General features: G+C 37.5%; 7 protein-coding genes across 11 annotated transcripts; 2 read left to right on the forward strand and 5 right to left on the reverse strand.

Annotated features, from left to right (window-relative positions):
* Positions 1 to 141: 141 nt before the first annotated feature.
* LOC18043893 (26S proteasome non-ATPase regulatory subunit 10) lies at positions 142 to 3310 on the reverse strand. Of its 2 annotated transcripts, none has more exons than XM_006438733.2 (5): positions 1701 to 3310; positions 1476 to 1608; positions 999 to 1123; positions 760 to 906; positions 142 to 641 (listed from the first exon to the last, which is right to left on the reverse strand). In XM_006438733.2, exons 1-5 carry the CDS (start codon positions 1875 to 1877, stop codon positions 507 to 509), a joined length of 717 nt encoding a protein of 238 aa, XP_006438796.1. In that variant the 5' UTR covers positions 1878 to 3310; the 3' UTR covers positions 142 to 506. The 2 variants fall into 2 exon arrangements, with proteins under 2 accessions (XP_006438796.1, XP_006438795.1); XM_006438732.2 differs by having other exon boundaries at positions 513 to 648.
* A 559-nt stretch (positions 3311 to 3869) lies between these two features.
* On the forward strand, positions 3870 to 4761 carry LOC18043894 (nodulin-related protein 1). Its single transcript, XM_006438735.2, has one exon. It carries the CDS (start codon positions 4068 to 4070, stop codon positions 4512 to 4514), a length of 447 nt encoding a protein of 148 aa, XP_006438798.1. The 5' UTR covers positions 3870 to 4067; the 3' UTR covers positions 4515 to 4761.
* Positions 4762 to 6293: 1532 nt separating this feature from the next.
* Positions 6294 to 8297, reverse strand: LOC18043895 (uncharacterized protein At3g61260). 3 transcript variants are annotated; one of them, XM_024186207.1, is made up of 6 exons: positions 8131 to 8297; positions 7850 to 7947; positions 7369 to 7719; positions 6831 to 7287; positions 6671 to 6752; positions 6294 to 6577 (listed from the first exon to the last, which is right to left on the reverse strand). In XM_024186207.1, the coding sequence occupies exons 1-6, from the start codon at positions 8154 to 8156 to the stop codon at positions 6383 to 6385; spliced, it is 1209 nt and encodes a 402-aa protein (XP_024041975.1). In that variant the 5' UTR covers positions 8157 to 8297; the 3' UTR covers positions 6294 to 6382. The 3 variants fall into 3 exon arrangements, with proteins under 3 accessions (XP_024041975.1, XP_024041974.1, XP_024041976.1); XM_024186206.1 differs by having other exon boundaries at positions 6831 to 7290; XM_024186208.1 differs by having other exon boundaries at positions 6831 to 7290; positions 8126 to 8177.
* Positions 8298 to 8559: 262 nt separating this feature from the next.
* Positions 8560 to 11068, reverse strand: LOC18043896 (heparanase-like protein 2). The gene is made up of 9 exons (XM_006438737.2): positions 10826 to 11068; positions 10701 to 10737; positions 10428 to 10611; positions 10185 to 10339; positions 9857 to 10090; positions 9581 to 9770; positions 9377 to 9502; positions 9191 to 9290; positions 8560 to 9104 (listed from the first exon to the last, which is right to left on the reverse strand). Exons 1-9 carry the CDS (start codon positions 11033 to 11035, stop codon positions 8775 to 8777), a joined length of 1566 nt encoding a protein of 521 aa, XP_006438800.2. The 5' UTR covers positions 11036 to 11068; the 3' UTR covers positions 8560 to 8774.
* A 2268-nt stretch (positions 11069 to 13336) lies between these two features.
* On the reverse strand, positions 13337 to 13753 carry LOC18043897 (CLAVATA3/ESR (CLE)-related protein 9). The gene has a single exon (XM_006438738.2). It carries the CDS (start codon positions 13735 to 13737, stop codon positions 13387 to 13389), a length of 351 nt encoding a protein of 116 aa, XP_006438801.1. The 5' UTR covers positions 13738 to 13753; the 3' UTR covers positions 13337 to 13386.
* Positions 13754 to 15609: 1856 nt separating this feature from the next.
* Positions 15610 to 18573, forward strand: LOC18043898 (probable inactive purple acid phosphatase 2). The gene is made up of 2 exons (XM_006438739.2): positions 15610 to 16380; positions 16795 to 18573. The coding sequence occupies exons 1-2, from the start codon at positions 15694 to 15696 to the stop codon at positions 18106 to 18108; spliced, it is 2001 nt and encodes a 666-aa protein (XP_006438802.1). The 5' UTR covers positions 15610 to 15693; the 3' UTR covers positions 18109 to 18573.
* A 393-nt stretch (positions 18574 to 18966) lies between these two features.
* On the reverse strand, positions 18967 to 21195 carry LOC18043899 (putative SNAP25 homologous protein SNAP30). Of its 2 annotated transcripts, XM_024186050.1 has the most exons (6): positions 21009 to 21195; positions 20034 to 20536; positions 19860 to 19953; positions 19631 to 19758; positions 19438 to 19535; positions 18967 to 19349 (listed from the first exon to the last, which is right to left on the reverse strand). In XM_024186050.1, the coding sequence occupies exons 2-6, from the start codon at positions 20439 to 20441 to the stop codon at positions 19250 to 19252; spliced, it is 828 nt and encodes a 275-aa protein (XP_024041818.1). In that variant the 5' UTR covers positions 20442 to 20536; positions 21009 to 21195; the 3' UTR covers positions 18967 to 19249. The 2 variants fall into 2 exon arrangements, with proteins under 2 accessions (XP_024041818.1, XP_006438803.1); XM_006438740.2 differs by lacking the exon at positions 21009 to 21195 and having other exon boundaries at positions 20034 to 20849.
* Positions 21196 to 21620: the final 425 nt, after the last annotated feature.

Consider the following 21620-nt stretch of genomic DNA (forward strand, 5'->3'; position numbering starts at 1 on the left):
TCCAAATGCTGTGCATCACTACATCTATTCTTAAAATATAGCATGAATGATGCGACAAGTAATCGCAGGTTGCAACCCAGTTTGGGAACACACAAAAACAAGGATGTAATCAGACAAGGCCACTAAAGAAGCAACGCGCAGTGAGCCGAAAAAATATCAATAACAACTAAAATTTCCCTCCAAAACTAAGAGAATTGCAGATCATAGCACAATAAGTCTAGAATTTAAACAAGACAGTACAGACAAACAGCAACCTTCACCTGCGCAAGGCACCCAGAATTCATATAAAGGTTTTGCCATAACAATGTGAAGGAAGAAAAATCCTCTTTCATTGCTTCTTCATAATCTTAAAAAGCTAGGACATTAGCTAAAGTTGAACAATGATTTCTTTGCCTATTTTTCTCCAAAAATTGTTCATGGATCTTGTCCTTGCAGTACAATTATTCCTTCAGCATGCACAGCCTGCCACTTACCATTAGCTACACTTTTTGCTACAAACTAAGAATTCATCCTTCGAGCATAGCTTTGGCAGCATCAATCAGTATGGGTCTAAAATCATTTGAAGCCCGACCCAGCACAGTGTAGCCTTCCTTGTCTTCCACATCAACATCCGCTCCATGTCTTATTAGAAGAAGAGCAACCTGAAAACTAGGAAAGTTAAAAGAAAGAAGAAAACATACAACGATGAAATTTTATCATTAAACAGAGAAAAGCCCCACGGGTTCCAATCACAACTTATATGAATTTAACAGAGATTACCTCTTTGTTATAGCAAATCACTGCATTCATAAGAGGAGTTTGTCCGGCTTTATCAGTAGCATCAACCTCTGCTCCTTCTTCAATTAAGAGTTCACACAATGCTGAATTCCCTGTACTAGCTCCCCGGTGCAATGCTGTGCAACCAACCTGAATGCAATGTGTATTACATAATCATATGATGAAACAAAAATAAAATAAAATGAAGGAACATCTAATTACTGATATAAGAAGTTACAAGCCTTGTCCTTGGAGTTAATTTTTGCACCACGTGAGATCAGAAGTTCCACAATCTTCAACCATCCCTTGCTGGCAGCATAGTGAAGAGCGGTTCGCCCACCATCATTCTTCAAATTTACATCAGCTCCTGCTCACAAACAACCCATAATAGCTAAGAAAGTATCACAAATCTGAACATTGGTGATGACTGATAATAATTAGAAGTGCTTTAAAACAACCAAATCTGCTGCTATCTTCATTTCACAACGCTTCGTGTAAGCTAGTGCTTTTTGGGATTTGAAAAAAAAAAAATGTAGTGCATTTTCAAGAAGCACTTCCCAAATTTTTTTTTAATTATCAATGGAGGAAGGATATCATTATTCACTATCAAATTAATTTCACAGAAAGTGATTGTACTAAAAAAGAAAAAAAAATGCTTTCTAAGATACTACAGCAAACAAACCCTAAATCATGTATAAAAACTATTTCTTTGTTCTAACCTTTGCTTAACAACATTTCCACGATTGTCACATTGCCAATGCTAGCCGCAGAATGAATCGGAGCCCACCCTTCTTCATCAACAGCGTTTACTACATTCGCCGACTCATCAACACTCAACAATATTTCCACCACCTGATTTTACGGAAAAAAAAAAAAAATTACCGTACAAAAAAGAAAAACGAAACTTTCCCGAGTAGAAGAAAAATTAGGTAAGAGTCGGGGACCTCGGGGTGACCACATGAGGCGGCGACGTGGAGGAGGGTGCGGTCGTCGTCGTTCCGCAAGGAGAGAGATTTTAAGAGCTGCTGTTTTGAGAGGGATTTGAATGTTGAGGAATCTCCAGTTTCGGCGGCTTTGAAGAGGTCTTTGTCCTTGATTGTTTGATCGATGTCCATGTCCATACCGGAATTGTACTGTCAATTTGCCGAGAATTAGAGTTTTGACGGTGTGATTTGGTCCAGCGGCGAGCTAGTTGCAAGTCGAAAGCGGTGCAATGGTATGGTGCGGTTCGGTTGTGTCCGGTTCTCACCCGGTGCGCGGTTCGTCACTTTACTCCTTGAAGAAGTATGCACATGTTCTCGGAATATACCTCTCTTTTCACTTAATTTTCAATTAGAGCACATCTCGAAATAAGCTTCAATTAAATTATATCTAAGCCAGTCCCCAATTTAATTACTCTACAACACAGATAACGGTACAATAAATACAGTTACATAATCGGTCAATCTTTTAGTTTACTAGATTAAGCTAGCTCTTCTGACTAATATAAATACAGATCTATCAATCTATTGTAGTTTGATATATATATTTTTTTCTTTTTAAGTCTAGAAACAATTAGCCCATAAGCCATATAAAAAGATCAGAACCTATCAAAACCACCATCAATCAAAATCTAAGTGAAGAGAAATCATCATAGGTTTTAGATTTAGATGGACATGTATTTTGTAAAAGGAGGGAAGACAATCAAAAGCCTAAAATACAAAATAAAATAAGCATTCCATTGGAAAGAAAGGGTTAGGTAAAGAAAAACTTGTAATGTAATGATATTCAAAACAAAATAATAATAATAATAATAATCTCATTTATATAATGGATATCGTTTTCCAATTTGTGGAATTGATTAATTTTGATTTTTTTTTTTTGAAGGATGAATTTTTGGTACCTCATGCATCCTTATTTGACTCTAACTTACTAGTAAAAAAGGATTTACTTAAGGAAAAAAAAAAACCCAATAAAAAGATAATGAAAATTTTCAAACATCCACCGCGTAAATGTATTCAAGTTGCGTGTGCAACATGATGATGGGGACATCGTGACTGTTTGTTTCTTCTCCTTACATTTCATGGCTTTTCACAGAATTATGGGGAAATTGAAATGAATTATTTGCAACCAGAGCATAACTTGCCGCATCCCTTCGGCCACGTAATGCTTCATTACTCGATTATGCCGTGACAGACGTACGCACTACACGACGAACTGCGTCGACCTTCGCGCAATTTCCCTGAAACATGCAAGATAGAAAGCGTATGCATGTTATCAGGTAAAATTAAAGATTGAATCAGAAGCAGCGAATGTTAGAGCAATTGAGTAACTTGATGACACGTGCTGATTGACAATTGAATTCCCAAAGGGGTGACCTGAGAACACAAGGTGCGTTGGCCACATACAATCTTTTTGATTTAATGTATGGCAGGAGCAGGCAGCAGCAATGCAAATCAAATTTAAGCCAACGCCACCCTCTGTTCTCAGGTTCACTCCTCTGGGGTTTCACATCTGTTGCATTATGCAGCCATAATATATATCTTAATGGTTCACAAAATGATGGGTGGTCGACTTCATCTCTCTCCTTTTATAACCCTACATATATATGTATATATACACACACGCGCAAACTCATGACACAATGTGGTCATAATATCAACATCTTATATGTACAGATATATATATGAGCAATTAATATAGAATAGAATGTCGTCATCTTGCATACAACGTGGGCCAATTGAAATACATACCCAAATCCAATAAAATTATGTCATAGCTTTTCTATGTAAAGTAATATATCCAAATGAATCAATCGCCCAGCTCCAGGTCACTGTTTATTGTGATGTTCTTCAAATCATACTTTGCCGCGTGAATTGGGAGGGCGCCTCATATGCGGCAACCATGCACGTTCAGATTTTTTACCCCATTATATCCACACCGCAGCTTTTGTGTGACATTACAAATTACAATTACCCAGCAAAAGTGAGGACATTGAAAAAAAAAATATCTGCAGATGGACGGTGGAGGAGCCACACAAAAATATGTGGCCAATGCGAGTTCCAGTTTCCATTGTCTTCCAGATGCATAAAGAGTCATGAAAAAATATCAACAAAGTCAATTACCGACACCGGCAGCAAAAGAAAGCCATCGCTGTCCATTTATTAGCTAACCGTTAATAACAACCGCCACCTGTCTTCAATTATTGCTTGATCTTTTGGCAGCAAATGCAATTACACTTTCAAAGATAAATATCATTAAGGCCAGCCTATGCTTGATCAGTTCTCTGAATCTCTCAATTTTCTTCTCTTGCATATTTTCTGAAACAAAGCATGGACTCTCTATTTTCTAAACTACAAAACAAGGAGGATTCAAAGTCAGCTACTGCTCACAATGAAAATCCCACCAAGGAGCACCACCAGCCGTCAAACGCTGAGCTCATGGCTAGTGCTAAATGTGTAGCAGAGGCAGCAAAGGCCACATTCAGCAAAGAATCAGACAAGGTGGACAAGGCCAAAGTTGCTGGGGCTGCTGAAAATCTTGTGGCTGCTGGTTCCAAATATGGCAACCTTGAAGAAAACAAGTATGTAGACAAGGCTAAGGATTATCTTCACCAATACCACTCTTCTCATTCCACTGCCCAGACCGACACCTCTGGCCACTCAGCCCAAGGTGGTCATGATTCATCATCAGTTCCATCTGGAGGTGGTGGTGATGAAAAGTCTGGAGGTGGCTATGGAGACTACCTGAAGACGGCTCAAGGTTTCTTGAACAAGTAGTGACTCTTATCTAATAGACTCTAGTATTGTTGATGAGCTAGGACAAATAAATAATCTGTTCTGTATGTTTCCTTTTAATTGTGTCTTTTGTTCTTATAAACTACAAATTTGTGTATTAATGTGTCAACTTTCCAGATTGGGCTTGCTTGCTAAAGCTAGCCATATCTGTATATGTGCGTGCTTATTGTTAACTAATGTCATATTGTAATGTTTGGATCATTTAACTACTATAATCTGCTTCTCTAAATAATGATTTTATAGATGTGTGTGTGTGACACTTTAGCTATAGAAGGTATTTCTACTGGTTGTGCATGTATGTATGTATACACACACACACACACACACACCCCTCTCATATATTGATATACATCACGATCTATCTCAAGTGCATTAACTTTCTCCTTGTTTCCTGTATTGTGGGAATCTTGTAGATATTGATTCTGATTTGTATTCTAAAATTCTTTTGTGATTGGATGGAATTTCATTTTAGTGGACCTCGGGCCTCGCGTGTTGGCTTGGTTAGCAGGAAATATAATTATTAGGAATATTTACAATTTTCATGGCTCCAAAATGTCTAATAACATTTGGCGACCGAGATTTCACAGCCAACATTTCTGTGAACAGACAGGCAATATTAAGTCCAGACCCTGTGAGAAATTAAAACCAGGAAACATATCCAATGCTAAAAAGAAATCGGTTCCCCGTAGATTATGAAACTTTAACCACCTATATGATGTATACGTCGGTTGCACGGTCAATGAGTCAATAGATCTATTGAGTTATACAGCATCATTTTTTATCTTTCTTCTTTTCTTTTGCATATAATTGAGCAAAAATGAATTCATTTTTCACAAGCCAAACAAACAACGTGACAATCATCACGTGCACAATGAACAATATTCTTCCCATGATGGCAAGTCCAACATGCACCACAACGAGCACTCTTATTTCTTCCTATGGTGAGATCCATATAAGCACCGCAACGAACATTCTTCCTGTGGAGACTAGCCCTACAAGCACCAAAATGTAAATTCTTCCTACAGTGAGCCGTTCAGGAATCACAATGTTGAATGTTCTTCCTATGGTGACAAGCCCTGCAAGGGCCATAATGAACAATATCCTTCCTGTAATGACAAGCCCCCCAAGCCCCATCAATATTCTGAGTATGACAAATCAGGCAAACCTGCCAAAAACCATCAACCATCCAATGCTGAGCTCCTTTCTAGCGCCAAATTGGTTGCTGACGCAGCGAAAGACACGTTGAACAGTGATCATGACAAGGTAGACAAGACTAAGGTTGCCCATGCCGCCGGAGATCTTCTTAAAGCCGGGTCTCGTTACGGAAAGTGAAGATGAGACGGGCTATGGCAAGTTTTTAGGAAGGCTGAGGATTATTTGCACAAATTACAATAATAAGCTACTTTCCAAGGATACCTATTCGAGCTCTCATTCTGGCCACTCAGGTCACGGCGATAAACCCAGCTCTTCATGATGATCATTATGGCCACTCTGGCAGCTCTAAGACAAATCCTAGTGGTGGTCATAAGGATTCTGGTGGCGTGTATGAAGATTACTTGAAGATAGCTGAAGGTTTAATTAGGAAGCATTGAGTCTTTGATATTGTCATATAGACTGATATTGGATCATTCATCAAGGCTCAAGCGATGCGCTTGGTTGTTCTTTATGTATGATTATGTTTGATATTTTACTTTTGACAGTTGTTTTTTATGTAAAGAAGTCAAAGATACGCATTCCTTTAATTAGAAATAATAACTGGATCATTTATATTTTTATAAATCTGATGGAAATTACAATCTGAGCATTTACAGAATCCTAAAGAAATATTTACATTGGTGAAGTGATGATATTCAGAAGCAGGAACATGTGGTGGCAGGAATTTTCCCCGTCGTTCTGATTTTATTAGCCTTTTCTTTTGCCTTAAACTCTGCTTTTCTTCGCTTCTCCTGTGCCTGTGCTCTTGCTCCTCCTGCTATCCGATCAATAGATTCCATGTCACTGCGAAATTTTTGCAAGGCTTTTACCCGTCTTTTCTCCAATTCACCCTGCATCTCCAAGAAGACATGGGAGAGATATCGCTTATCAGTTCCTAAGAATCAGTTTTAATTAGGACTCACTCGAGGCAACAAGAAACTTACCTCTGCTCTGTCCAATTTTCTTCTGGCTTTCTTCTTCTTCCTCTCCTCCCAGGAAAGTATTGTCTCATTTAACTTCTCATACCTGACAATTCTATCTGTTACTACTTCTAAGTGCTTGCGCAAATTGCAAAGAACATGTTGAAGCAAATGTTTCAGTTACCTCTCCTTGATCCTGGCCATCTCAGCCTTCTCCCAGGCATCTGCTTGAGTTTCAGTTGTTGGAGGCCTTGCTGGAATCTGTCTTTTTGTTTCAGTTGGTGGGGTAGCAGGCTTAATGGGGGGAGGAATATCAGGTTTTGATTTTGTCCCTCCGGGGCTTCTCGGGGGCAGATCAATTTTCTGCCTATCTCCTTCAGGTTTTTTGCTGCTGGTTCTGTTCGAGACTTCATCAGCAAAAGTTGGAGCTTTTTTCATTGATGATGGACTGGGATCAGTGACCTTGCTTGGTGATCTTTTAGGTTTTGTACCGTCAGGGCTCTTCTTCAATAGCTCATCCCGAAATGTTGGAGTCTTTTTAATTGGTGATGGATCAATGGCTTTTTCAGGAGCCCCTTCATCTTTAGCAGCAGTTACTGGCACTTCCCTATCCGGACTTGCCAAACTTGTCGTTGCAATGTCTTCTGTTACAAACAATTCCATTATGTTTGTACTTTCATTTGACGTATTTTAAAGTTGTTTCACAAGTTCAGAATATTTACCTGAGAACCTTTTTGATATTCTACCAGGTTCTGTAATTGGTATTGGTGTATCGTCTTTTTTGCTCTTTTGCCTTCTCAAAGATGCATCGGGGCCATCACTGTTCTTTTTCTGTTCTGACATATTTGAGATTAATGCATCTTCCTTTTGGCTTTTGACCCTGCTCATAGAGGGCTGGGGAGCAACTACACTGGTCTTTCTTTGACCTGGGATGCGCGATTCTTCTATTGATTTGTTAATGGCATAGGCAGCAGCTGCCACCGCAGTTGCATGGTCCATTTGGGTGTTGGGATCAAATTCCCCGCTCATTTGCCTAGAAAATTGTCTCCTTAACCAGTTCCGAGTTCTCTTCTCTGCAAAATACCAATCATATGTCAAAAGTTTTCAAGTAAAATTTTTTGATGATTTCCTGTGGCTATATCAATTCATTGTGATGAACCATTTTAAAGATAAGATGCTACAGGATGAGAAATCTAGTGGTACCTCCTTTGAAATATTGTGTTTTCTGGAGTAGTATTCGCCGTTCTTTGAAGCTGATAGGTTCTTCAGGATTCTCTTGTCCTACACTAGAAAATCTTACCCTAACACAAGTGGTCAGTTATGTTACAAAACGGGCAATTGCTACAGCTTCTCGATAGTACATTAAAAACACCAAAAAAATTCGTTCTCTTTTCATCCGTTCAATCATAGAATTTAATTTCAATGAAACACATGCAAAGATTTGTTTGTGAGTATTTTCTGATTCAAGAAATTAGTTACCTTACCTCACTTGCTTGATCAAACTATCCATCGTTGTTTATTAAGACCCTTCTCAAATCTCAACTTTCTTAAGAATGATCCGCATGCCTTACTCATGGCTTCGGCGTTTATACAAAGAAGAAGCCCTAAGAGAAGGCTTCACATTGTTAGTCTTAGGGTATGGCTAGGCGTGGAGAGGGCGCACGCAAAGTTTGATGTGCTTTGCATTCAAGCACTGGTTTGGATTTTAAAAGGGCTACTGCATCAAGAAAAGTATTCTTTCCCCTCTCACCTTTTTACTTTCTTGCAAATTATTCTTTGCCTTCACTCTTAGCTTCAAATAAAATAAATACAACCTCTAGCTTATGCAATGAAGTTGCTCTCAAGAAGGGTTGAGAATAATCTTGAAAAAGAACAAAATTTAAATATAAATAAGATTATATTTTTGTGCAATAGATGGGATTGAAATTAAAACGAACAAACGCCTTTATCCAACATCAATGATAAGAAATAAAGAAGAAGAATTGACCACTTTAATCACTTGATCCCCCTCAAGCAATTGAGGAAACTTCTACGGTGCCTATATTTTTGGAGTGTCCACAAATAAAGTAATAGTAAAGCACGCAACCTAAGACTAATAAGAAGTTGAAATTGGACTCTGAAAATGTTTCTAAGCACAAGCGGGGGCTTTAAAATCTCTGAGAGTTGCAAAAACAATAGAATGAGGAGCAACTGTGATAGGAGAATAACGATCCGCAAGCTTTGGCTCCATTGAAGGGATATCTAATGAATTCGTGAGCTTCAATGGAGTACCATTAAGTAATACAACGTCACTTTGAATATTTCCACCCTCTGGCGTCAAATGGTACTCTTCTCTTGGTTTTTCATCTTGAGAATCCTGGGTTTGTTCTTGTGAAGGGTACAGATTCATATCATTGATAACCGAAACATCGAAGGAGGTCGAGTTTGACAAGTTGATCAGAAGTACAGTAATCCCAGGCTGCAAAATAATGTAGCATTTTTAATCATGTTATAATAAAAGAATAACTGCATGCTGTATTTGTAAGATAGAGAAACTTAATTTACCTTTTCCTTGGAACAATGAGAATATACTCTCAAATATGGAGAGGCATTCTGAGTAGTAGCAAGCACATTCTTGCCCATCAGGCGATGCCACAGAAGAGAACTGGCACAAAAGGCGACACAGAATGTTAGTGAAATTTTAATAACTCAAACTTGTTGAACCACTGAAGCACCCTGCTAAATAATTACCCATAATAATCAGGATTAGGAATGAATGTTGTAGTATTAAGGAGAGCATAGTTTCCACCAATCAAAGCTTGTCTGCAGAAAACCTTGTGATTGAAAGTTGATGTCATGCCCAGTTGGTCCAAGAACCTATTTCAATAAAATACCACTTCACTATGTGTAAATAAATACATGTGTACAAAGGTTTATAGGCAAAATGGTTTTTACCAGAAGCCGTCAGCAAAGGTATGTGACACATATTTGCCACCACTGTTGAAAGCTCCACCAGCTTCCCCCACCCAAGCTCCTGACCACGGCCCAAATTCCTTGACAGTCTCGGAAATATCTTTGTATGTCTGAGCAATCTGATCCAAGTAATACGGATCCTGAATCCTGTTAATAAGTTCAGGATCATTTCCTGCAAATAACAAAGAATTTTCTTAAGCCAGAACCCAATAAGATTCCTAAAAATTTTCAAGGAAAAATACAGTAAATATGACAAACCTGGTCCAAGGTTATAGATATGGTGCGTTAGTCCATCGACAACATCTTGGCCTGATTTCTCTAGAAAAGTATTAAACCATTGCTTATCAAAAAAGCCAGCAGGTCCCAATACTTTAGGCTGTGTTGTGGCGTCAGGGTACATTTCTCTCACAAGATTTTTGAGTGCCACAATGTCTTTAGCATACTGCTCAGCAGAAACTTTAGCAGATACCCCAGATGCACAAAGTTCATTCCCTGATAATGATAAACATAACAGAAATTATATGCACAACTTTGCATTATGCAAAAAAAAAGATTCTACCAATTCTGTTACAATCTTAATTTTTACCGAGTTCGTAGGATTCAATCTTGTATCCTTTAGAGATTGTGTACTTCATCAAATCTCGAGCATTTTGTGCGTTCCAATCACCCTCCCAAAGTGTGTCATCAGTTTTAGATTTTTTCCTTCCAATGAGAGCGTTCAATCCAAATGTCATCACAGCTCTGGAAACAAATGCATCTTAGTTAATTACTGTTCAATCTTATACGTGTTTAGAATAGAAGGATTTTGAATTTTTCGTGCAGTAAATACCCTGTTTGGTTAAATAAATCATTGATCTCATCCCATCTATTCATTGAGAGGCAGCCTTTGCTGAAGCCAAACAAACCATCTTTCCTAAGTTTAAAATGGGGGCACTTCTTTGCAGAATTGCCAACTTTGTACAAGACCTGATCTTGCAATGAACCTCCAACTCTGATTCTCAAAGGCTGGAACGCTGAAAACGTTCGCCACATTTAAAGTAAGAACAAAAACAAAAATAAAACAAGCTAACAAAGGCTTGGCTAAGCATAACGCTATATTTACCCTTGATTGCATTGGAAAGTATCTTGTTTTTCAAGTCCTGCAAATATTTAAAAACCCAGAAAACTAAATAAGTTTCTGCTTCATGTATATAACATGGGGAAAAAAGAAAAAAAGAAAAAAAATACCAGATTGAGAACGCCAGACTTTCCCCAGGGGCACTGGTTATAATCACATTTGTTAATTGGCCACCAGTCAATAGTTGCGCAAACAAAGTTGTCGTCAGTGTTGGCTATAGAGGTCACTCCTTGAACCGTCACCTTTACATCTTCTGCTGAAGAAGAAACTGCTGAAAGCAGTAGCAGAAGAATAGACAATACTGTCACTTTAGCTATCATTATCACCACAATGATCAAGAATCAAACTGCAATTAAAAAAATAAAATGATGTGACTGACATACGTACAAAGACATTATATATATACTGCCAGTACAGTGCATAAAAGTGGTGTAACAGAAGAGTAATTCTGTTAGAAGTTGATAACCAATTCATCTAATTTTACTATACTTTGAACCGAAAAAATAACCCCAAAAAATTAGAGAGAGAGAGAGAAAATCTAATCTTTTTAGCATTATCTAATTTGTTAGATGATTCATGATTCTTTCCTTCTTAGTCTCTTGATGTTATCTTGTTCTTCTTAGTTGTCTAATCTTATCCCATTCGTATTTAAGTGGAAGATAATTATAAAGTGTTTTATATCTTCTGTTTTTCTTCTAATTTTTATTCCAATTTTAGATACAAAATTCAACCATTTCTGCTTTCATGTCAATTATGATTAAATTACTTCTCGCGTACATCTGGGATTTTTATTCCAATTTAAGATACAATTTTTGTTTTTTTAATAAAAAAAAATGATGCTTTAGTCGGAGTCGTCGAACTCAAAACCTTCCATTTACTAAACGGGTGCTCTAACCAACCGAGCTACGAAAACAATCTCAGTATTTAGAACGGAGTGAAGTTCCATGCTAATCAAAAGACTCTTGAGTTAGAAAGTTCCAAGGTTTCTTAGCCTTTACACCGGGCTTAGATGAATTTTCGTATAAATTACAGAATTAGATGGAATATATCTAAGTAGCTTTCCATGACTTTTCTTGAGGAAATAAAACAAGGAATCTCGCATTTCTTTTAAAATTGGGTGTCTGTAGTCCATGTATCTGAAAATCAATTAAAAAGACCTATGAACATATGTACATATTACAAACTGTGCAATATACTCATTCCACCAGACGTAGATCAATGTCAAAAGATATGCATATTCCCTTTTGAAGCCATTAATTTAAATCAGAAGTAATCACTAATCAAAAGATATGCATATTCTAGCCCAACCTTCCCAGTAGAACCATTTGTCAAAAGTAATCACTCATAAATTCTGTGCGACTATAAATCGCAAGTTGATTTAGGGATATGAGCAAGTCCAGATGGTATGCCTCCAGTCATTTTGTTGCGTGACAGGTAACTACAACCAACGGAGCAATTGATTCACAATGCGATAGGAAAAAACCAATCGAAATTTAAATTAAATTAGCAACACAATGGTTATGTTCTTTACTCATATGTAGTTATCACCATATTAAGCACAATATTGTCACTGAACGTCATCCATCTCCATTTTTTGTTCAAATTTGTTAAGCATAAACGAACACTGCTTAATTTAAATTTGTAAAGTAATCATGGAAGTACTTGTCATCTGTTACTTAAAACAATAGATGACATGTTGTCTCTATGTTTATAAAGTAAACGACATGTCTTTTCAAAATTCTGTATAGACGATTCATTGTAAATGATTACCTCCAAGCATATTGTTTACGATAGTCCTGTTTTTGGGTTAAAATATTCGATGACATGTCTATATTTTTTTTGTAAATTAGATGAAATATTGAAATGTCACGACGTTTCAAGCATCCAATTATACCAAAATTTTCTTTAAATACACTAGTGAAGTTCTCATCACATATTTTAATGTGTTTAAGCCAAAAAATATATCAATTATACGTAAATGTAATTGTTATTGCTACATACATATGCATACGTATAGATATGTATATATATATATATATATATATATCAAAAAATTCAGACGTCACTATACATAAGAACATGAATATGATATTATTGCAGATGTAAAAAAGATATATCTCTTAAACTCAAAAAGCTTGCAAATTGCAATTGGCAGATAGATCCAAATTAATGAAACTCATGGGTTTCTCTTGAAGCTCACCTCCGTCCAATAATACTTGATCCAGTAGGCCGTACTCGTAATTAAAACACACTAGCTAGGCTAGAGGGTTCACCATTTCCATGCTTGTTTCTGGTTGCTGCCTCCCACAAAACTTTCAATCTCAAATGTACATACCACTCATGTCATAGTAATGAATACTCTTTAATTACCACCTAAAGAGCAGGACCCATTAATCCCGAAACAAGCATGGAAATAGCAACCACTTAATTTGCAACCAATTAACCACAGATATAATATCAAAAACAAATTGAAGACATAACACTTAATTAGACAATAACACCTAGGTAGAACCTCGTACGTTGAGAAGAGAGATCATGACATCATATATCCTCAGGAATTCCTGAAAATTAAGCTGCACCCAAATGTTTCTCGAACAAGAAAGATACCATGAGCAGGAAGATGAAAGAAAATGCGTGAAAGAAATGATAAGTTAAAGAAGGGGGATGACCATCAATTGTGAAGAGGGTTTGGGCCGGTGGGAACGAGTCTTTTTTCGACGCCGTATCTGGGATCAACGATCTGATCATGACCAAGTGGAGGTGGTGGTGGGGAGTAGTGTTGGTGGTGGTTTATTTGGAGTTGAATGCACAAAGAACGCGAGTTCTTGTTCAAGAACGTGTCACAAGAATTGGGATTCTTTATGTCGTAGGGCTTGGGAATGGGAAACCGGGCGGCTGACGACGACGATGCGAAAGAGATGAGCAGAAGAAGAAGAAGAGGAAGCAAGACTATCATCATCAAGAAGCGATGATGGCCGTGCATGTGCATGCCGGAGGGAGAGCTCTGCCTCTGCATGGCCATGGCTTTTATTGATTAATTAATTTTGATTTCAATTTCTTGGAATACGGAGAGGGCGATGGGAGCGATTTGTAGTGAAAGAGATCGATCGAGGGACGGATGTATGTGGATGATGGATTGATGGTGTTGTGGGAAACTGGCATATGCAGAAAGGGACTCACTTTCACTGGTAGTGTGTTTCTAATAATGCAAAGAAAGCAGGCAGCAAGGGACTTATGAAGTTGTTTTAGTCACTGCATTCACTACATCTCCTCTCTCTCATCAAATGGATCACGTATTTTCGTAGGTCTGTAGTAACACTTAGTGCTTTTAATATAGCTTTAAGAAAGCTGCGATTTCTTTTCTTTTCTTTTATTTATTTATTTATTTATTTTTTTTTTCCGTTTTGGGGACCTTTTCTGGGTAAAATTTACGCAATGGATGATCGGACACATTAACTATACAAAATACGTAGTTCCGCATATTTTGACTCTTTGAGGTGCTTGTACACAGTATTTTTAAATTTATTTTTTTTGTTAATGATTTTATTAAAGTTTACGTCTTCAAGATTTTAAAATTCAAAGTTTTGTTACATAATGATAAGGCCTACGCCACATTATTATTATTATTATTATTATTAATTATTATTTACGATGTTGTGGTATAAAATTTAAATTTACCTTCACCACAAGAGAAATGGGATTTTCATGAAAAATAAAATAAAATAAAATAAAATCTGATCAATGAATCTAATTTGGAACTTGTTTTTTTTGGATAAGAATTTGGAACTTATTTGGACTTATTTGTCTGAGCCCATGTGAATTGGTATGAGCCCGTGTGAACTGGATGGGCTATGGTTTCTAAGGCGAAGTGTTTAGTGACATTTGCGACAGGTGCGCCTGCCATCGCAAGAGGCGGCTCATATATGAGACTATTTTTTTTTTTAATAAATTAATTAACTTAGTTTTAATTTTTTTAAACTATCGACTAATCAAAATATATGTGAAACTGTCACAATTATACTTCGACAAGTTATTTTCTGTATTTTTTTTTCTGTCATTGCTTTACCATAATGGATGAATTAAAAAATATAACTAAATTGATAAAAACAAAGTTTAAAGGAAATAAAATGACACATCTACTAACTAAATAATTAAAATAGCTTATTATCTCGAGTTCTTTCGAAAAGATTAACACCGAGTTTTGAATAATGATATATTTGTACAAAAATTTTGCACAACAACACTAAAGTCAAAGTAAACAAAAAAAAATGTCTTATAATAAAGAATATATTTTCCTTTAATGATTATGTATGTGTTATTTTTTATATTAATCAATGGTGTTTGATAAACCAAATAACTCTCAAAATGATGACTTAAAAGTTTATTAATTATCCACAACAATTGATAAGATATACTCCCTTTATATTTAACCAAGTTTATTTTCTTAGATTTATCAAAAAATAAACTTATTTTATTTTTAAAAAAATGTAATATTTCTTCATCAATACTCTTATTCTAATTTTTTCCCCCTCAACAATAAACAAACGTTTTTTTAAGACGAACAATAAGAGTACTTCATTAATAATAATACGCGGATGATTTTTAGAAATTCGTTCGTTTATTTGTCAAAGTAAATCTATATACAAGATTCCCCAAAAAAAAAACTATATATAAGAGAAGTAAATTTATATTTAATTTCATATGAGACCTTTTTTTTTTTTTTTTTTGGTGAGATTTGATGAGATAACAGGAGACATTTTTCGTTGGCCAATTTACGATAAACTCTTTTTTAGTTTAATTATTTTTTTGTGGTCCTTGTAATTGGTCCGTAGTAACGTTAGTTAAAAGTGAAAACAGAAAGCATATTCGAATCTCTATTTCTTCAATATTATTTTATCACTCATTTTCATTTCATATTCTTCTTCTTCTTCTTCATCCTCCTTCAACAAACAGTTTCTCCTCCACCACCACGACGGAGATGAAAATGATCCCTCTCTTAATTCTCCTCTTTCTAGCCCCCACCCCATCTCTATCCGCACCCACCACGCTCACAGTCACCCCCAAAACCCTTACCAAATCAGGCGACAGTGTTTCAATCCAATGGTCAAACGTCCCCTCCCCTTCAAAGCTCGACTGGCTCGGCATCTACTCCCCGCCCGACTCGCGCCACGACCATTTCATCGGCTACAAGTTCCTCTCCGAATCACCCACATGGGCTTCCGGGTCGGGCTCAATTTCAATTCCCCTCACCAACCTCCGCTCCTCGTACTCCTTCCGGATCTTCCGCTGGGCCGACTCCGAAATCAACCCCAAGAAGCAAGACCACGATCACAACCCTCTCCCCGGTACGGCCCACTTGTTGGCTAGTGCCGGGTCTGTCGGGTTCGAGACGGGACGGGGCCCCGAGCAGGTGCACTTGGCGTTCACGGAGGATGCGAGTGAGATGAGGGTGATGTTTCTGGCGGAAGATGGGGAAAAGAGGTATGTGAAGTACGGTGAGAAGAAGGATCAGATGGGACAAGTGGCGGCGACAAGTGTGGAGAGGTATGAGAGGGATCAAATGTGCGATAAGCCTGCGAATTCGAGCATTGGCTGGAGGGATCCTGGCTGGATTTTTGATGCTGTTATCAAGGGTTTGAAGAAAGGTGTGAGGTATTATTATAAGGTATTTAATCATTTCTTCATTATTTGTTGTTTAAATTTTGTTTTGATTACTGTGTTATCGTTGTCAGCTAATTAGCTTCATTGCGTGTTTAGCTTTAGTTTGGTAGCTTGATCAGGTCGCGCCACTTTTGGAATAAATCGCTGCTACTATGAGTAGACGAGCGGCTTCATTTGCAATATTGCATAATTTAGCCTGGCTGCTGTGCTAATATTATTTTTCAAGTAATAATGAGGCGTGATTTATGAGTTGTAACATCTCGTTTTTTTGGTAGTCTATGGTTCAAAAACCTGCTCTAAATGTGCCTCCCGAAGATTTATTCACTTAGCATGATTGCGATTTATATGCATGTGATTAATCTATGTATTAGATTCTTCCCAGTATCTGAGTTAGAACAACTATGCTTTGTTGTTGCAGGTTGGGAGTGACTCTAAAGGTTGGAGTGAGACTCATAGCTTTGTGTCTCGGAATGAAGACTCAAATGAAACTATAGCTTTCCTATTTGGAGATATGGGGGCTGCAACACCATATACAACATTTGAACGTACACAGGATGAAAGTATATCAACCATGAAGTGGATCCTTCGCGATATCGAAGCTCTTGGTGACAAACCTGCTTTTGTTTCGCATATTGGAGATATCAGCTATGCAAGGGGATACTCATGGTTGTGGGACGAGTTTTTCGCACTTATTGAGCCTGTTGCTTCCAGAGTAGCATATCATGTCTGCATTGGCAATCATGAGTATGATTGGCCGTTGCAGCCTTGGAATCCTGATTGGTCATACACAGTTTATGGGACCGATGGTGGTGGTGAATGTGGAGTACCCTACAGCCTTAAATTTCACATGCCTGGGAACTCATTAGAGCCAACTGGAACCCGTGCTCCAGCCACTCGAAATCTCTATTACTCATTTGATATGGGGGTGGTACATTTTGTTTACATATCAACCGAGACCAATTTCCTTCGGGGAAGTAACCAATATAACTTCATAAAGCATGATCTAGAGTCAGTTGATCGGAAGAAGACCCCATTTGTTGTAGTCCAAGGGCACAGGCCAATGTACACTACAAGCAATGAAAACAGAGATGCCCCGTTGAGGAATAGAATGCTTGAGCACTTGGAACCTTTGTTTGTGGAAAACAATGTGACTCTTGCATTATGGGGTCATGTCCATAGATATGAGAGGTTCTGCCCACTGAATAATTTCACATGTGGAAGCATGGGCATGGATGGGGAGCACTCAGAGGCATTTCTGGTTCATATTGTGATCGGGATGGCTGGACAAGACTGGCAGCCGATATGGCAACCTAGACCAGACCACCCAGATGATCCAGTCTTCCCTCAGCCTATGCGATCTTTGTACCGTGGGGGTGAATTTGGATATACGAGGTTGGTTGCCACAAAGGAGAAGCTCACACTTTCTTATGTAGGGAATCATGACGGAGAGGTGCATGATATGGTTGAGATCCTTGCATCTGGACAGGTTCTCAGTGGTGATGTTACTGCGAGTGTCAAGGAAAGTGAAACTACCAGTGGTAGTGGTAGTGGGTCTGGTTCTGGACCTAGAGGTGAGTTAACCAAGTCTACTTTTTCATGGTTTGTCCAGGGAGCAAGTATCTTGGTGCTGGGGGCTTTTGTGGGCTATGTCATTGGCTACATTTCACACACCAAGAAGGCAGCTACATCAGGAAGGAGCTGGACTCCTGTTAAGACTAACGAAGATGCATGAACTATAAATAGCAGTGATAATATTTTGCTAGAAATTGCAAATGATTGTGTTTTTTAATTTTCGAAACTTGTTTCCTCCATGGGATTAGGTTTTGAACTTTCGAAGCAATGGTATTCTACTTCTTGGCCTGCAATTTGGCTATGGCCAAAATTGCAGGCCACATGTACAAGTTTTTGTAAATACGAAAGTTATCAACATATTTATTGTGAAATAAAAATACTAGACGAGGTGTTTCACTTAGTATATAGAATTGAGTTTTTGAGTTGTGTTGTAATGCTCGGATGAATGTGTTTGATATCTCGTATTATTTCAACCTTAGTATTTTTAGCTTATGTATAGCGTACATTTTGTTGGAAACTCTAGTGAAAGAGGGCTACTGAGGCTGTCTCATTGTTTTAGGATTTTTGAAGGATCATTTGTCATAAGCCTATTAAAAGCTACGTGACAGTAATCTGTTTCTTTCCATTTCTTGAGTAGCCAACTTTCAAATCAGAATGGGGTTATTTTAACTTAAAATTTTGACATAAATTTTGAGCTATTGATTTCTAGTAATCTAATGATAAATATTGAATATCAAAGTAGCATCTAATGATGATTGTTGATCCATCTTTAGATTTCTTGAATGGAGTTATTTTAACTTAAAAATTTGACATAAATTTTGAGCTATTGATTTCTAATAATTCAATTATAGATATTGAATATTAAAGTAACATCTAATGATGATTATTAATCCATCTTTAGATTTCTTAAAATTTTAATGAAAAAAATTTCTGCAAACAATATATCATGCAAGCCATTAGATTAACGTATCATCAAATTGATCATTTGATTAAAAAAGAAAAAAGTAATTTTGCGGCTTTACATGGTTCGCTGAACGATTTGTTTCATTGTATCTATTTGAAAGTATACAAGAACACAAAAAGAATTCAAAAAATGATATTCATCCCATCATTAAATCCCCACGTGAACAAAAATGAAGAAGATAACAATTGCATATATTACGCATAAGATTAAGAAGGGAGATTAAAGAATCCAATAGTGTGAGGTGAAAAGATTGAATCAAAAGGAGGGAGGAAAAAGGCCATTGGAGCGATTATAGGAAAGTTCATGGTGTTGGTATACGCAGAAATCCATGGTGATTTTACTTTCCAAGCAAATGGCGTGCACGCTGGTTCGCACCTTTAACCCGAGAGTTGAGCTCATCCACATCCGCGTCAAGATGATCCAGAGATTTGTTTTGCCTACATTTTATAGAGATTATTAGAATAGAGACTGAGACACTGAGTGTGTGTATGTGCATTTGTTAGAATTTGGTACAAAGCAACTAACCTGTCAAGTTCACTCCCCATATCGACTGCCATGCCCTTTAGATCACCCAAGATATTACTTAGATCTGAAAGTGCATCATCTTGTTCGGCTTTCTCCATCTGGTTTTGATAACACGTAAATAAATGCCAGTCTGATAAGTCAAAGCCATTAAAACGTGTACACAAGTGATCCACAACATTTGCATAGCACTAACCTCAACTTTCTGCATTGCATTTGCTGGTTCAGGAGGGGGTGTTCGACCAGCTGAGCGTGGCTTGGGTACAGGTGCTACGCCCAATTTTTCCCTCTCCCCTTTGTTTACACCTTTTTTGGACGAATGATCTGCCAAGCCAACAAAGTTAACCACAATTTTCATGTTTCATCGAAATGGAGTTATGCAAGTAAATGAAAAAGAAGAAATTTGTATTGTATTAGAAGAAAACCTGGTGTGTCTAAAGGCCCTGCAATATTTCGGGTCTTCTTCGGCTTCCACGTCTTTGAGAACATGCCCCCAAGATTATTTAACTGCTTCTCACCCTGGCATTGAGAAATCAATTATGATAACAACACACTGAAGCCAAAACAAAAGAAGAGCACCATATAATGAGCTTAATTACCTTACTCAAATCTTTCTCTGTATCAGCAACCATATTGTGAGTCCTATGGATTTGCTCTCCCTGCTGATGCAACATGTCGAGTGTCTTTGTAGCGTCCTCTCTGATATTCTCAGCAATCTTCAGGCAATTATTGACGCTGTTTGTTGTTTCCTCAGCCTTGTAGACGGCGTAATTCTCCAATTCCTGCACACTTTGGTTCTCTAATCCTCCTGAATCGCGGAAATCATTCTTGTAATGGTCTCTTCCCTTGTGATCGTTGCTGAAGTCCGGCGTTATAAGCACAGGCTCGGAAGAAGTTCTTCTTGCAGGCTTTATAGCTGCCTTCTTATCACATTCATCGTCTGAAGCCGCTACTGGGTTTACTTTCTTCTGCTTTGGCTTTGCAGGTGATCTAAAGAAATCGAACATTTTGATTGTATCTATCAACTAAACAACCAGAAACGATTGCTGGTCTCCAAAGTACCGAAAGCCAAGCCAATTACTTGATCCCGGTAGAAGAGAGCCTAAGAAAAAATAAGCAATCTCAATCGGTTGCAGTCACAGAATTGATAATATATCACTGCTGCATCATCCGCCAATCTTACATGAATCATAACGAAAAAAAGTAGCAACAAATATCATCCAACACCAGCCCCAACAATCTGGAAATAATGATCAATTAACCGGTGACTAATGCATATAATTCAATAACTATGATAAAACCATAAATCAAACATCAAAAGCATATGGAAATTGGGGTACCAACACGGAGCAAGTTTCCCATCACGTAGTGGGCAATTGGACAATGGACATGTGACACAATTATTTAAAAAAAGAAAAATTTAGATTAAACAGATGGTGGCACGTGGCAATACGGGCAAAGACAGACACGTCAATTAACACCAACCACCATGTTTGATAACGTAACTACACTGTCCCAAAAATGATTATGATTGTAGAAAATGAAAAGGTAGACGCTTAACAACAAATGGGCACCTGAAATTCATTCTTTTCAAAGAATCGGAGGAAAAAAATAATTGGGATTGTATTTCTGAGAAGAAGCTTCGTACACAAACCGCAAATGGGTTGTGCGGAAACGAGAGAAGCGGGAAACAATTTAACACTTTGGTAAATTTTGTTTACTTTATATGCGATTTTTCTCAATTTATCCCTTTGAAGAAATCAAACAGATGAGAGGCACGGCGTAAAAGAAGAGAGTTAAGAGTGACAGACAGCTTTTGTAGAACTTTTTTTGACCGTTGGGTTATTTTCAGGCTTTTTTTTGGGGGGGGGTGGGATAGCTTTGGGCCCAATTTGTGGATCTGGCAACGTGATCCAAATCCAAACCAGCAGAGTTATTCCATAGGACTCACATAATTATATTCATTAACGACCATCATTTTGAAACCAATTCATCTCCGCTTTGTATACATATATCTACACACACCACACAAGTGTTTGGGACTATATAATCATTCACAAGAAATTCACTATTTTTAAATATTATTAGAAAATTATCAAACACCCACCTAACTTTTCATTATTTAGTAATGATTAATCGGTTTTTTACTGGCAAAGAAAAAATAAGAGCTTTGTTTGATATATTTC

The sequence above is a fragment of the Citrus clementina genome, unplaced genomic scaffold (assembly GCF_000493195.1).
Source record: "Citrus clementina cultivar Clemenules unplaced genomic scaffold, Citrus_clementina_v1.0 scaffold_4, whole genome shotgun sequence".
In the NCBI taxonomy this organism is placed as follows: Eukaryota; Viridiplantae; Streptophyta; class Magnoliopsida; order Sapindales; family Rutaceae; genus Citrus; species Citrus x clementina.